The 11,584-nt window shown below is 45.4% G+C and overlaps 1 protein-coding gene across 1 annotated transcript; it reads left to right on the forward strand.

Moving 5' to 3' along the window:
- Positions 1-219: 219 nt before the first annotated feature.
- Positions 220-11,561, forward strand: limd2 (LIM domain containing 2). Its single transcript, XM_058050205.1, has 4 exons — positions 220-394; positions 6,905-6,946; positions 8,443-8,579; positions 8,674-11,561. The coding sequence occupies exons 1-4, from the start codon at positions 392-394 to the stop codon at positions 8,831-8,833; spliced, it is 342 nt and encodes a 113-aa protein (XP_057906188.1). The 5' UTR covers positions 220-391; the 3' UTR covers positions 8,834-11,561.
- The last annotated feature ends 23 nt before the right edge of the window (positions 11,562-11,584 follow it).

Genomic DNA, 11,584 nt, shown 5'->3' on the forward strand with positions numbered 1-11,584 from the left:
TGAAAAACTGTAATTTATTGACAGATTGTGAAAAGGTACACATTATAACGAATGAAAATGATACTGCAAAAGCGATTTTTTTAATAAAGTGGTTATACAAAACGTCAACTCCCCAATGTCAAACAAAAACTGGGTTGTACGATTCGCCCCTAAACGCCTCAGGAGGAGAATCCAGCCAATGGCGTGCGACGTCCTGCTGCTGCTGCTGGTGGTGGGGAGGGGGGGACAAAAACTGGCTATTGAAAGCAGAGACAAGCAACGAGGCGGCGGGCAGAAGACACACCGGCATCCCCTGGAACAAAGCATCCCGGGAGGGACACTCACAGCGCGAACCTCCGGCGGAATCGACACCTTGTTTACCGGCGAGTGTTTTGCCCGAGCAATAGCGAAGATGGTGAGTGCTCTTCTCGCGTCAGTTCGTCTTCCTCCCTCCCGCGACGCCGCCTTTATGCTCGGCGAGGTGAGGCGTTGATGTCCGGGGTGTTGGGCTAACATCCAGCAATGTGGAGATGCTCAATGCTAAACCCTTGTTAACTCAATAACTAAATAAATATAAATATAAATTAGCTACACAACCATGCTTTTGCTTGGCTTGATTTCTTATCAATGAAGTTAGCTAGCTTGCCGGCTGGCTAATTAAAAGCAACCACAATAGGTGCATAATTGCTATTATTAAATGCTGCATTCAAATCCAGCATTGTAACGCTGTTAAAATGAGTCTTCCTCTTTTTAACACACCGGTCCTGGTTTACCACAATGCTTACAAATGGCTTTGTCTTGCTGTATTAGTAAATATTTGGGTTTGTTTTTGTTGCATGGCTTCCATTCATGGCGGCTGTGACCTGCTTACATTACGCTGTACATTACACAACATATACACAACAGTAGTACACTTGGACTACACAACTAGGTGAACAGAGGAACCTCATCAGGTCATAGATGTATTCATTTAAAAATATGGTTAATATTATTGTACTTTATATAGTAAACAAACACTCTTCAATTGAGCAGTATTGGCTTTGCAAAGAGAAATTATCATCTGTTGGATCTAATTTGGGGTGCGTTCACGCTCATTTTTGACCTGGTTAAAACAAACTAGAGTCTGCTGGCGTGTCCGGCAGTCCAGGACCGATACCGCCGAAGAAATGGGTCTCGGCCCATCTATAAGTGGACTCTTGTCGTGAGTAAAGTGAGTGTGAACACCCAACACACCAAAACACCACCTATGATGCTATCCAGATCAACACCCAACAGAAAGATGAGTGAAAATTACCCTTGTAGCTCCGCAGGACTGCAATGTATTTGTGGCATTATTTTGGCAGGGGAGTCACGGGGGTTGCTGGAGCCTATCCCAGCTGTCCTTGTACACCCTGGACTGGTGGCCAGCCAATCACAGGGAACATATAGACAAACAAACAACCATTCACACTATGGACGATTTGTAGTCGCTAATTAACCTAGCATGTTTTTGGAATGTGGGAGGAAACCGGAGTACTCGGAGAAAACCCATGCAAACTCCATACAGAGATGGGTGGGAGGGTGGGATTGAACCTGGGTGTCCTAGCTGTGAGGTCTGTGCGTTAACCACTCGCTCGCTGTGCAGCCTACTAGATATTTATATATTTTAAAAAATTGTATAGTGCTTTATTTTGGTGGGAAAAAATATTTTTGCCGTTTTTTTTATATAATATAAACTTATAATTAAATGTATAAAATTTGTATATATTCATATATTTTTTTGTGTGTGTACACTGATCCCTCGTGCTTTGTGTTCTTCCTCACTGGTAGATTGCCCATTATAATGTGAGTGGGGGTGAGCAGGTGCCACCAAATCCATTTGCGGTGGTCCAAAGCGCCTTAAAGCATCCACAGTAAAACAAGTCTTGTTCTCTAATTGGCATCGAACGCCATGTTTATATTCTGTTGCCGCACTGATGTCCGCTAATGCTGTTCAGACAAAACACATCTGACAAAATCCTCCGCTTAGGAGCCGATGTGTGATCTGGTGAAAGCGCTTTGTACCCGTGCGGGGTACCAACCGCTGCAGCTGTCTGTCATTATGTCCCGCGCATATGGCGGCGAGGCTTAGGTCAGTCCGTCGCCCTGTAGCGGTTTTTCATTTCCTGTTTTAGTGTCACACATTTTGACACCGGTTCCGTTGTGTCACCCATCTGAGTTGGGCCATATGTTCTTACAAATAATTAGACGCAGCGAAGACACGGCATCCAGATTTGTCCAGCGTGTCAAAGGTGCCATATGTTCCAGAGCGGGGTCGCTTGGCCTGCTGTTCGAGGTCTTGAGCGCTGTTAACCGGGTCGCCGGCATGTGCTGGCTAAATTGGTGCAAGCACAAAAAAAGGGGAAGCGTATTAGACCGATTAATCGACATACCTGGCTCCCGAATTCACACCCTCAACACACAAGACGCCGTAATCAAGTCAATGCATGATGGGACTTAATCAAGACTCAACAGAGTCTTAGATTTGATCCAAGTCTGGAATTTTGTAATTTCCCAAATGGCTTGCAGCAATGCTTTCCGTTGGATCTCCATCATCCCGACCAGAGTTAGCTTAAGATTGCTACTTTTTTATTTGATTTTGCGGACATGTTGCAGTTTACAGTAGGTGGGGGCAAGTCAGGGTAGGTCCCCAAAAAAAGTCGAGTCGCAAGTCTTTGATGATATTGTCAAGTCCAGTCCAGAGTCATCAAAATTTGTGACTTGAGTCCACACCTCTGCTGTACAGAGATCTGGTATGATGCGGTTCCAACTTGGAGACGCAGTATTTTCTGTGAACCTGCAACCTCAAGGGAGGGAGGGGGGTCTCAACATTCCGTACGAGAAGAGACAATTCAGTCGCAATGAGACTCTTTCCTCATCATCAAGTCGCTGCAAGTTCTCCGTTTCAACACAATCCGGCTCGTTTATTCTGCTAGAAACATGGCGTTAATTGCTTCTTCATCAAGAGCTAAGTAGGTTTGCATTCCTTTATTTCCCCGTTAAAAATAGCATCCTACGTCAAACATAGCCAAGCCTGGCTGGCTAAAGTTCTATCTGAACTTTGGCAGTCTCCCCAGACAGGAAGTTGAGTGAGTGAGTGCTGCAAAATGCTGCATCACTTTGCGGTTTTCGTGCATGGAGCTTGCGTGGAAAAAGGGGAAGAGAAGAAGAAGAAGAAGCCCCCATATGTGATTACGCTGCAGACTTCCAAGTGATCAACTTCCAGTTGACGCAGGCACTCAAAAACCTGTTCAGCTCTTGGCTTCATACCAGGGCTGCTGTTTGTACAATAATGCACCACGGAGCCGACCCGGTCTGTACATGCTGATGGAATGCTGCTGTCAAACAGAGGCCGAGTGTCTTTGCCGCTTGTGCAGTAGTTGCGTCATTTGCATGGCCTGCACGCGTGATCTACTCGCCAAATACGACACGAGGCACACCTGCGTAGCATAATGACGGGTATTACACGCTAAAGCTACCAAAGCTACAATGTCACCAGTTGCGTGAGGATGCATGTTAGCAAAGACCGAAGCATTCTAAGCATGTCCGTCTTACCTGTTTGGAGGATCGTGCTGTTCAACTTTGGTTGAACTGCAAAGTGTGGCACTCCATTCCAACAACTGCAGAATGCCTGTTGCAGTACATGGTGGTAGCCAACCACCATGCCTTTCTAGTTTATTCATTCATTTTCTACCGCTTTCATCCTACCTCTCCGAAATATGGCTTTTAACACTATTAGAGCCCTCTAGACATGAAATAACACCCCTATAGTCACATTTAGACTTTTGTTCACTCGCTTTCTACCGCTTATCCTCACAAGGGTCACAGGGGGATGGAGCCTATCCCAGCTGTCTTCAGGCGAGAGAGGCGGGGGTACACCCTGGACTGGTGGCCAGCCAATCACAGGGCACATATAGACAAACAACCATTCACACTCACATTCATACCTATGGACAATTTGGGGTGGCTAATTAACCTAGCATGTTTTTGGAATGTGGGAGGAAACCGGAATACCCGGAGAAAACCCACGCATGCACAGGGAGAACATGCAAACTCCACACAGAGATGGCTGAGGGTGGAATTGAACCCGGGTTTCCTAGCTGTGAGGTCTGCGTGCTAACCACTCGAACACCGTGCAGCCCCTAAAAGGTTTTATTTTCTTTTATTTACAAATTTGGGTAATACGAGTTTAAAAGTCAATATAGGGGTGTTATTTCATGTCTAGAGGGCTCTAATAATGCTTAAATATTCATTCATTTTCTACCGCTTATCCTCACAAGGGTGGCGGGGGTTGCTGGAGCCTATCCCAGCTGTCTTCAGACGAGAGAGGCGGGGTACACCCTGGACTGGTGGCCAGCCAATCACAGGGCACATATAGACAAACAACCATTCACACTCACATTCATACCTATGGACAATTTGGAGTGGCTAATTAACCTAGCATGTTTTTTTGGAATGTGGGAGGAAACCGTAGTACCCGGAGAAAACCCACGCATGCGCGGGGAGAACATGCAAACTCTGAGGGTGGAATTGAACCCGGGTTTCCTAGCTGTGAGGTCTGCGTGCTAACCACTCGAACACCATGCAGCCCCTAAAAGGTTTTATTTTCTTTTTACAAATTTGGGTAATACAAGTTTAAAAGTCAATATAGGGATGTTATTTCATGTCTAGAGGGCTCTAATAATGCTTAAATATTCATTCATTTGTATTTTATTCGGCCTTTTATTGTGTTTTTAGTTGAAAAGGTGTTACATCGTGGAGCGACTTAGCTTGAGACATGGGAGGAAGACATAGGAGGAAGCAGTTGCGTCAAGCGAGCACCTGCCCGTGTGAGCGGTCTCTGACGCTAAAGTGGAAGTGTGGTGCTGCAAGACGACTTCATCTCCTATGAAAGTGCTCTTTGTCTTGCTTGGACATACCAGACCCGAGACAAAAACCTGCTTTATTTGTATTCACTTCCCTCTCTCACTCTCTCTCGCTCGCTCTTTCCGAGGCCGTCCAAACGTTCGTTAAAGGGGTCCTAATTTATTGGAGGACTGCAGCGGCCTGTGTGTTACCCGCCAGGGGACTGGATAGAACGAGGAAGACGTGTCATAACGACTTCCTGTTGCATTTGAGACGCCACGCAGCCTTGTCATGTACTTATAAGGCAACAGAAGGAGGCATGGGAAGTCTCCGGCAGGTCGCTACTTGAACGCTCGCCTGGCCTTCCAACATGGCGGCTTGACTTGTGGCAACATATCTTTTGAGTGCAGTTGTACGTTTAAACATCCACATCCACCCTTTCTTGGTGGAACAACAACAACAACACGTGACAATGGCGCCTAAATGGCACTGTATAGCGGCGCTGCTACGGAATCAGACATCAGGAAGCTCTGCATCCCCCACTGATAACAAGCCCGTCTCGTTGTCGTCCTCTTCTCAAATAACCAGTACGGCTGCTAAGTGGTGCATTAGGAGAGACACAACATGAATTAAGGATTAAATGGCCGCATGGATTTTCTGATGTACTCAGTCTAATGGGGCGCCATCTTTTTTCTTTCCACATACTGGAAAGTCCAAGGACTTCTGTTGTAGTCTTTGCGTTTAAGTCGCATTCATTCATTCATTTCCTCACAAGGGTCGCGGAGAGTGCTGGAGCCTATCCCAGCTATCTTCGGGGGCGAGAGGCGGAGCACATATAGACAAACAACCATTCACACTCACATTCATACCTATGGACAATTTGGAGTCGCTAATTAACCTAGCATGTTTTTGGAATGTGGGATGAAAACCCACACATGCCGAGGGTGGAATTGAACCCTGGTCTCCTAGCTGTGAGGTCTGCACGCTAACCACTCCCCCGCCGTGCAGCCCTTACTCTCATTATGTCTACTATATTGGGGAATATGAGTGTAAAGTTGACTATAGGGGTGTTAGTTAATGTTTGAGGGCTCTACTAATGTTCATTAATTCAGTAATTTTTACCGCTTATCCTCACGAGGGTCGCGGCGGGGGGGCTGGAGCCTATCCCGGCTGTCTTTGGGCGAGAGGCGGGGTACACCCTTGACTGGTGGCCAGCCAATCACAGGGCACATATAGACAAACAACCATTCACACTCACATTCAATTTGGAGTCACCAATTAATTTAGCATGTTTTTGGAATGTGGGAGGAAACCGGAGTACCCGGAGAAAACCCACCCACGGGGAGAACATGCAAACTCCACACAGAGATGGCCGAGGGTGGAATTGAACCCTGGTCTCCTAGCTGTGAGGTCTGCGCGCTAACCACTCGACCGCCGTGCCGCCCCAATTTAAGTTGCATTTAAGTTTTGATTTTGTGTCTCGCAGCGACTAGGTTCAAGGACCGCCGAATAAAGTGTTTCCCAGCAAGAGTCCCCCGGCTGGACTTTTAGCTGAGGGGGGGGCGTCAGGTGTCGGCGCCCTCTCATCCTGCATGTCTGTTCGTCGTGCAGCCCACACCGCCATTCCTTCTGCTGTGGCCATACTGTTTTACATGGTAATATTTTGGCTTCACCTCGCCTGACTGACTGGAGGTCACATGATGCGGGCTTAAAATGGACACTTCATTAGGCCCGTCTGGACAATGGAATGTACAGTCCCGGTGTTTAAAGCAATACTGGTTACGCATGACGGCGTACATCTGAGGTAGGACCTCCGTATACGGCCTGTAATGCCGAGGCCGGCGGCCCCATGCCGAGCATCCCGCTGTTTAACTGGCACGAGCGGCCAGAAGGTACGAGATCCTCTCCCACGGGTGCAAAGAGGCAGATGGAGGGGGGGCGGGGGTTAGGAGGCGGTAATATTGGGTTAAGGTAACAGGAGGACCGTGAGAACACATCTTCTCTTTCTGGTAGCAGTGTTGCATCAGGTTGGAATGACAAATGTTTTTAAATGTCTCCTCAGGACACGAGAAGCACCGAGGAGAAGCCAGTCCAGCGCTCCAAGGTAATGATTAGCATGATGCTCCACATCACCGCATGTCGTTTGCCCCCCCCCGTACAGTACAGTATATGCTTGCATCGTGCAGCCCAAACATGGCCGTGTTCCATGCAGTCACTAGCTGGGAGGAAGAAATGAGCTTACGTAATAAAACTAATGGACTTGGACATCATGAGGCCTCCAGTTGGTTACTTCTTGTCCCACTTTGATGCCGCTCAGCCTTAACGGGAGGACGGATAAGCCACCTTTCTCACCAGGCGGGGATTGGGATCGCTACAGTAAAGTGCATTAGCGTGTCAAAGCAGGTGATGGCGGGCTGAAAATGTCCCTCCGGCCCACATTTGGACACCACTGCAATGCATTTTGTGAAACAGCTGTAAAGCAGGGGTCTCAAACTCAATTTACCTGGGGGCCACTGGAGCTAGGGTCTGGGTGAGACTGGGCTACATCAGGTTTTACAAAAAAAAAACAAAAAAAAAAACGCATTTATTAAAAACAGAAAAATATACAAACTTTTTCAGTGCTTTGGTTACGATTTTCTACAATAAAATTTTTACAAATTTTTCTTAATTTTTATTTTTCTACACAAAATAAGATGAAAAATTAACAAATCAAGAATAAAGAAAATCAATCAATCAGTAATAAATAAATATAATAATAATAATAAAACGGCAAATAATAAAAACTTAAGAAACCACATATAGTTGGTGGGTAGACAAATTACTTTTTTCAGATTAAAATTATCAAAGCATTATTAGAGCCCTGTAGACATGACAAAACACGACTATAGTCACATTTATACTCTTTTTATTTACAACATATTGCGCAACTGCAGGGTCTTGAGACACATGCTAACTCGCAAACTAGACATCTAGCGACCTAAACGGTAGCCTCAGAGTTATTTCCTTTAAACTTAAATAGCCGAAAACTTACCACTTCCACACGGATAGGGAGGATAACTATTAACAGTTATTTAACCTTTAACATGAACATGAATCAAACGTAAGAATTTTTTCTGGGTACATGATACCATACAGCATCCATATCAAACTTTAACATTAAACTTTCATGTCAGGGCGAGGGCCTTAAACTAGTGTCCTGCGGGCCACATTTGGCCTGCGGGCCGCGTGTTTGAGACCCCTGTTCTAGTACAAAATGTACAACACAATTTGTATGTGTTGATGTCATTAAGATTCGCTGATGTTTTTTTTTTTTCGCCAAGTTTGAATATTTTTCACCTCATTCGGTGGTCCTTGAACACACCATCGTTGTAGTATGAACGCTCAGGGCAAGCCACGTCTCAAAAATCGACAGGTCAGATCTTTCTTCCAATGAATAGACCCTCCTAGTGTCCTGCGGGCCACATTTGGCCCGCGGGCCGCGTGTTTGAGACCCCTGCTGTACAGTATACGTCGGTTTTTCGGTACCCGTCACTACTTAGGACAACTATGCTATGGGAAATGTGTTGCTAAGTTACTAAAAGTTGGTCTCTTGTGTCTCAGTCGTTCAGCTTTAAGACCCAGAAGGAGGTGTGTTCATCATGTGACAAGACGGTCTACCCCATGGAGAGACTGGTCGCCAACAACCTGGTCTTCCATTCCACCTGCTTCTGCTGCAAGCACTGCAACACCAAGCTCAGGTGACCTCACGTTTCGCGTATTCCTTACGAAAAACATGAAAAACGGATGTCTTTGCAACATGTGACCACGTGGTCCTCGTTCTCCTCCCCTCAGCCTGGGCAACTTTGCCGCCCTGCAAGGCGAGTTCTACTGCAAGCCTCATTTCCAGCAGCTGTTCAAGAGCAAAGGCAACTACGACGAGGGATTCGGACGCAAGCAGCACAAAGAGCGTTGGGCCTCCAAGGAGACAGAAAACATAACCAAGACGGCGTGAAAAATGGCGTCCGTTTCGTTCGGAGCACGGTGACATCACCCGCTACATTATTTTTTTTTTCCTCTCTTTCCCTTTTTTACACGCCATCAGATTCCCCACAGCAGCTTGGAGATAAGTGGCCATACAAACCTTCTCTTTTTCTTCCTGGTGATTGTGACCAAAAGCCTTCTCTGCCATCGCGAGAGGGAATGTTACCATGCTGTAGTTATTATAATTTTTTTCATTATTATTATTATTATTATGAATGATTTGCACCCATTTTATATACTGTATGTGCATGCAAACATCAGGGCCGACAACACACACACACACACACACTCACACACACTCACTCACACTCAGGTCAAAGTTCAGAGGCTCTTTATTGGCAGTTGTCACCCAAGGATTTTATAAACGTGTTCGTTTAAACACCGTAACCATCCCGAGGGTGCGTGCACTCCTCGCACCCTGGGGGGGGTCCAACAGGGTACTGTCGTGTTACTAAGCAACAGCTCACCTCTCGTCTTTGTTGTCATTCCGACATGGGCTCATTTTATCGTTTTTTTTTGTGGGTCTTTGGCGGTTGTGTTCGCACTTGTTTTGGTTGGTGCGGTTAAAAGGAAGTCTGGTGCGCTGTGGTGGGGTGTGAACACGCTCGCCCGAAAACAAGTGTACCCGGACTGTTAATTATTGATTATTATTATTTATTTCGATATTTTACAAGCATTTCATGAAATATAGCAGAATATAAAAATAACGCATTCAGATTTCAGTGTCGTAATAAGTCACAAAAGCCGCCCCAATGAAGATCTCATGTGTTCCTTTGGTCACATGACAAAAATACCAGCGTCAACGCTAAGCCAAACACACCAAAGTGCGCCGCAATCGTCTTTTTTTTTTTTTTTTTTTTTTAATTTTTGGTACCGAACCCCAAGTGTGAACGCAACCTCCGTCTCAACCTCGCAGGTCCCAATGGCCTTATTGGAACGCTCCATCGGCCTTTTAGTGGCGTGATTGATCTTTCATTTCATTCCCGGAGCGAGCACTTGACTTTTTTTTTTTTTTTTTTTTTGGAATAACTTCATTCCGTGTCTCCTTTCTGAGCCGTTCCCACGAGCCTCCGATTGTTCTGTGTTTTTGTAAAGTATCTGTAAATAGAGCTGTACTTTGTGATTGGTGAGCACCCAACCCCCCCAAAAGTCACTGCTCATTCTCGCAGGACATTCGCCACTTTTAACCCCCCCCCGTGTATGATGATGATGATGATGATGATGGTTGGAGGAAAACGCTCCATTTGTGCCATTTTATCTTTTTAATAATTGCCTTCTTGTTATCTTATGAGCTAAACCCTTTTAGCAAATGGACCTATTCCTCAGACCTGCCAACATGTAAGCATTTCTTGTACTCCGCAGACGCTACAGGATGCGATGGGTGTGAATACGAGTCGTCCACAAGGGCACACAGCCCATCTCTGCGAGCGCTTCCTTTTTCCGATTTTCCAAATTGCTGTTGTCAGGCGCAACAGCAAAAATGGGAAAAGTGTAGCTAAGGTGTTGATATGAACTAATAACAATAATAACACAAAGCGTCATCTCTAAATATGTCCTTTTTTTTAAGCCTTTTATCCCAAATGAAAAACGTTGGCAGGTCTGATTTCTTTTATTCTACCAACAAGTGGAGGCTGACTGAGGTCACATTAGTGTGGGTCCCCCCTCACCCCCTCCCCCCTGCCCCTCAACAAATGGGAGTCGTGCATGCTGCATGTGGTTAGTGTTGAGCGCCCCCTGCTGGGGGACATGTCGTCTCGTCTGAGGAAGAATCAAATGTGAGTTGTTTTCATTATTAAGGCCTTTTTATTCCAAGTTTTTTTAAAACAAGTTGCCTCACAAGCCTGCAGTGTGAGACCGCAGACCCCTAGATCCAATTAGACAGGCAGGATTTCCACGTCTTATGTTTCAGAAGCCATTTTAGGGGATGCCGCTGAGACTTGACTGACACTTGAATGATTCAGTGTTTTTTTTTTTGTGAGGGGAAGGCTGTGAGGAGAGAGAAATAATAAAACAAATGGATATTAGTTTCTGTTTTCTAAAGAAAAGAAGCCTTAGACATCATTATGCCGATACAAAGGAGACTTAAATGTTGCGATCATGCCTTTTCCAAAAAGCACTCACTCCACATTCCTGAACATGACATGACTCCACGCGACCAGCAGCCATTTTCTTCCCGCTGTCATTCCACAGAATAATGTATACTACTGCTATCTCTGTTCCGTGTGTGACAATGTCTTTTTAATCCTTGAATGCTTTCAAATCAAAGTTGTCGTGTGTAGAAATGCCGTCTTTTGTCACTCGCCAAGGTACAACCGCAACCGCCGGTCAGGTGAATGATTGCGGTTTTCTTTGAAAAAAAAAAAAGTTTTTGATATTTTTTGTTTTGTTCTCGTGCAACATTTTTGATGTGGACTTTAGTGTTCAATGCTGTTGTCATGGAGATCTTTTCAAATGTATGCCTCTTGGCTAATGTGATTCAACGTTACACACTTAACCTACGGATTGAGGTGGCCTTACAGCAAAAGAACGCTCGGACTGTGTCTTGCCAGTCTTTTACTTCCTCCTCCTCTTTCCCTTATTTGACTTTTTATTGCATTTTAAAGCGCCCCTCATTTTTTTGCCTCTATATTTTGAGCATTTGTCATGTTTTTTTTGTCTTGGGGTTTTTTTTACATGCTTTTGGAGAAAAAATAAAAATGCTGGTGTTGATTTTATTCATCAG

This window comes from Doryrhamphus excisus, chromosome 15, assembly GCF_030265055.1.
Source record: "Doryrhamphus excisus isolate RoL2022-K1 chromosome 15, RoL_Dexc_1.0, whole genome shotgun sequence".
NCBI lineage: Eukaryota > Metazoa > Chordata > Actinopteri > Syngnathiformes > Syngnathidae > Doryrhamphus > Doryrhamphus excisus.

Bases quoted from the DNA above. Each gene is read 5' to 3' on its own strand.
- limd2 (XM_058050205.1), top strand. The intron at 6,947-8,442 runs GTAATGATTAGC...CTTGTGTCTCAG, and splicing joins AGCCAGTCCAGCGCTCCAAG to TCGTTCAGCTTTAAGACCCA. The intron at 8,580-8,673 runs GTGACCTCACGT...TCCTCCCCTCAG, and splicing joins CACTGCAACACCAAGCTCAG to CCTGGGCAACTTTGCCGCCC.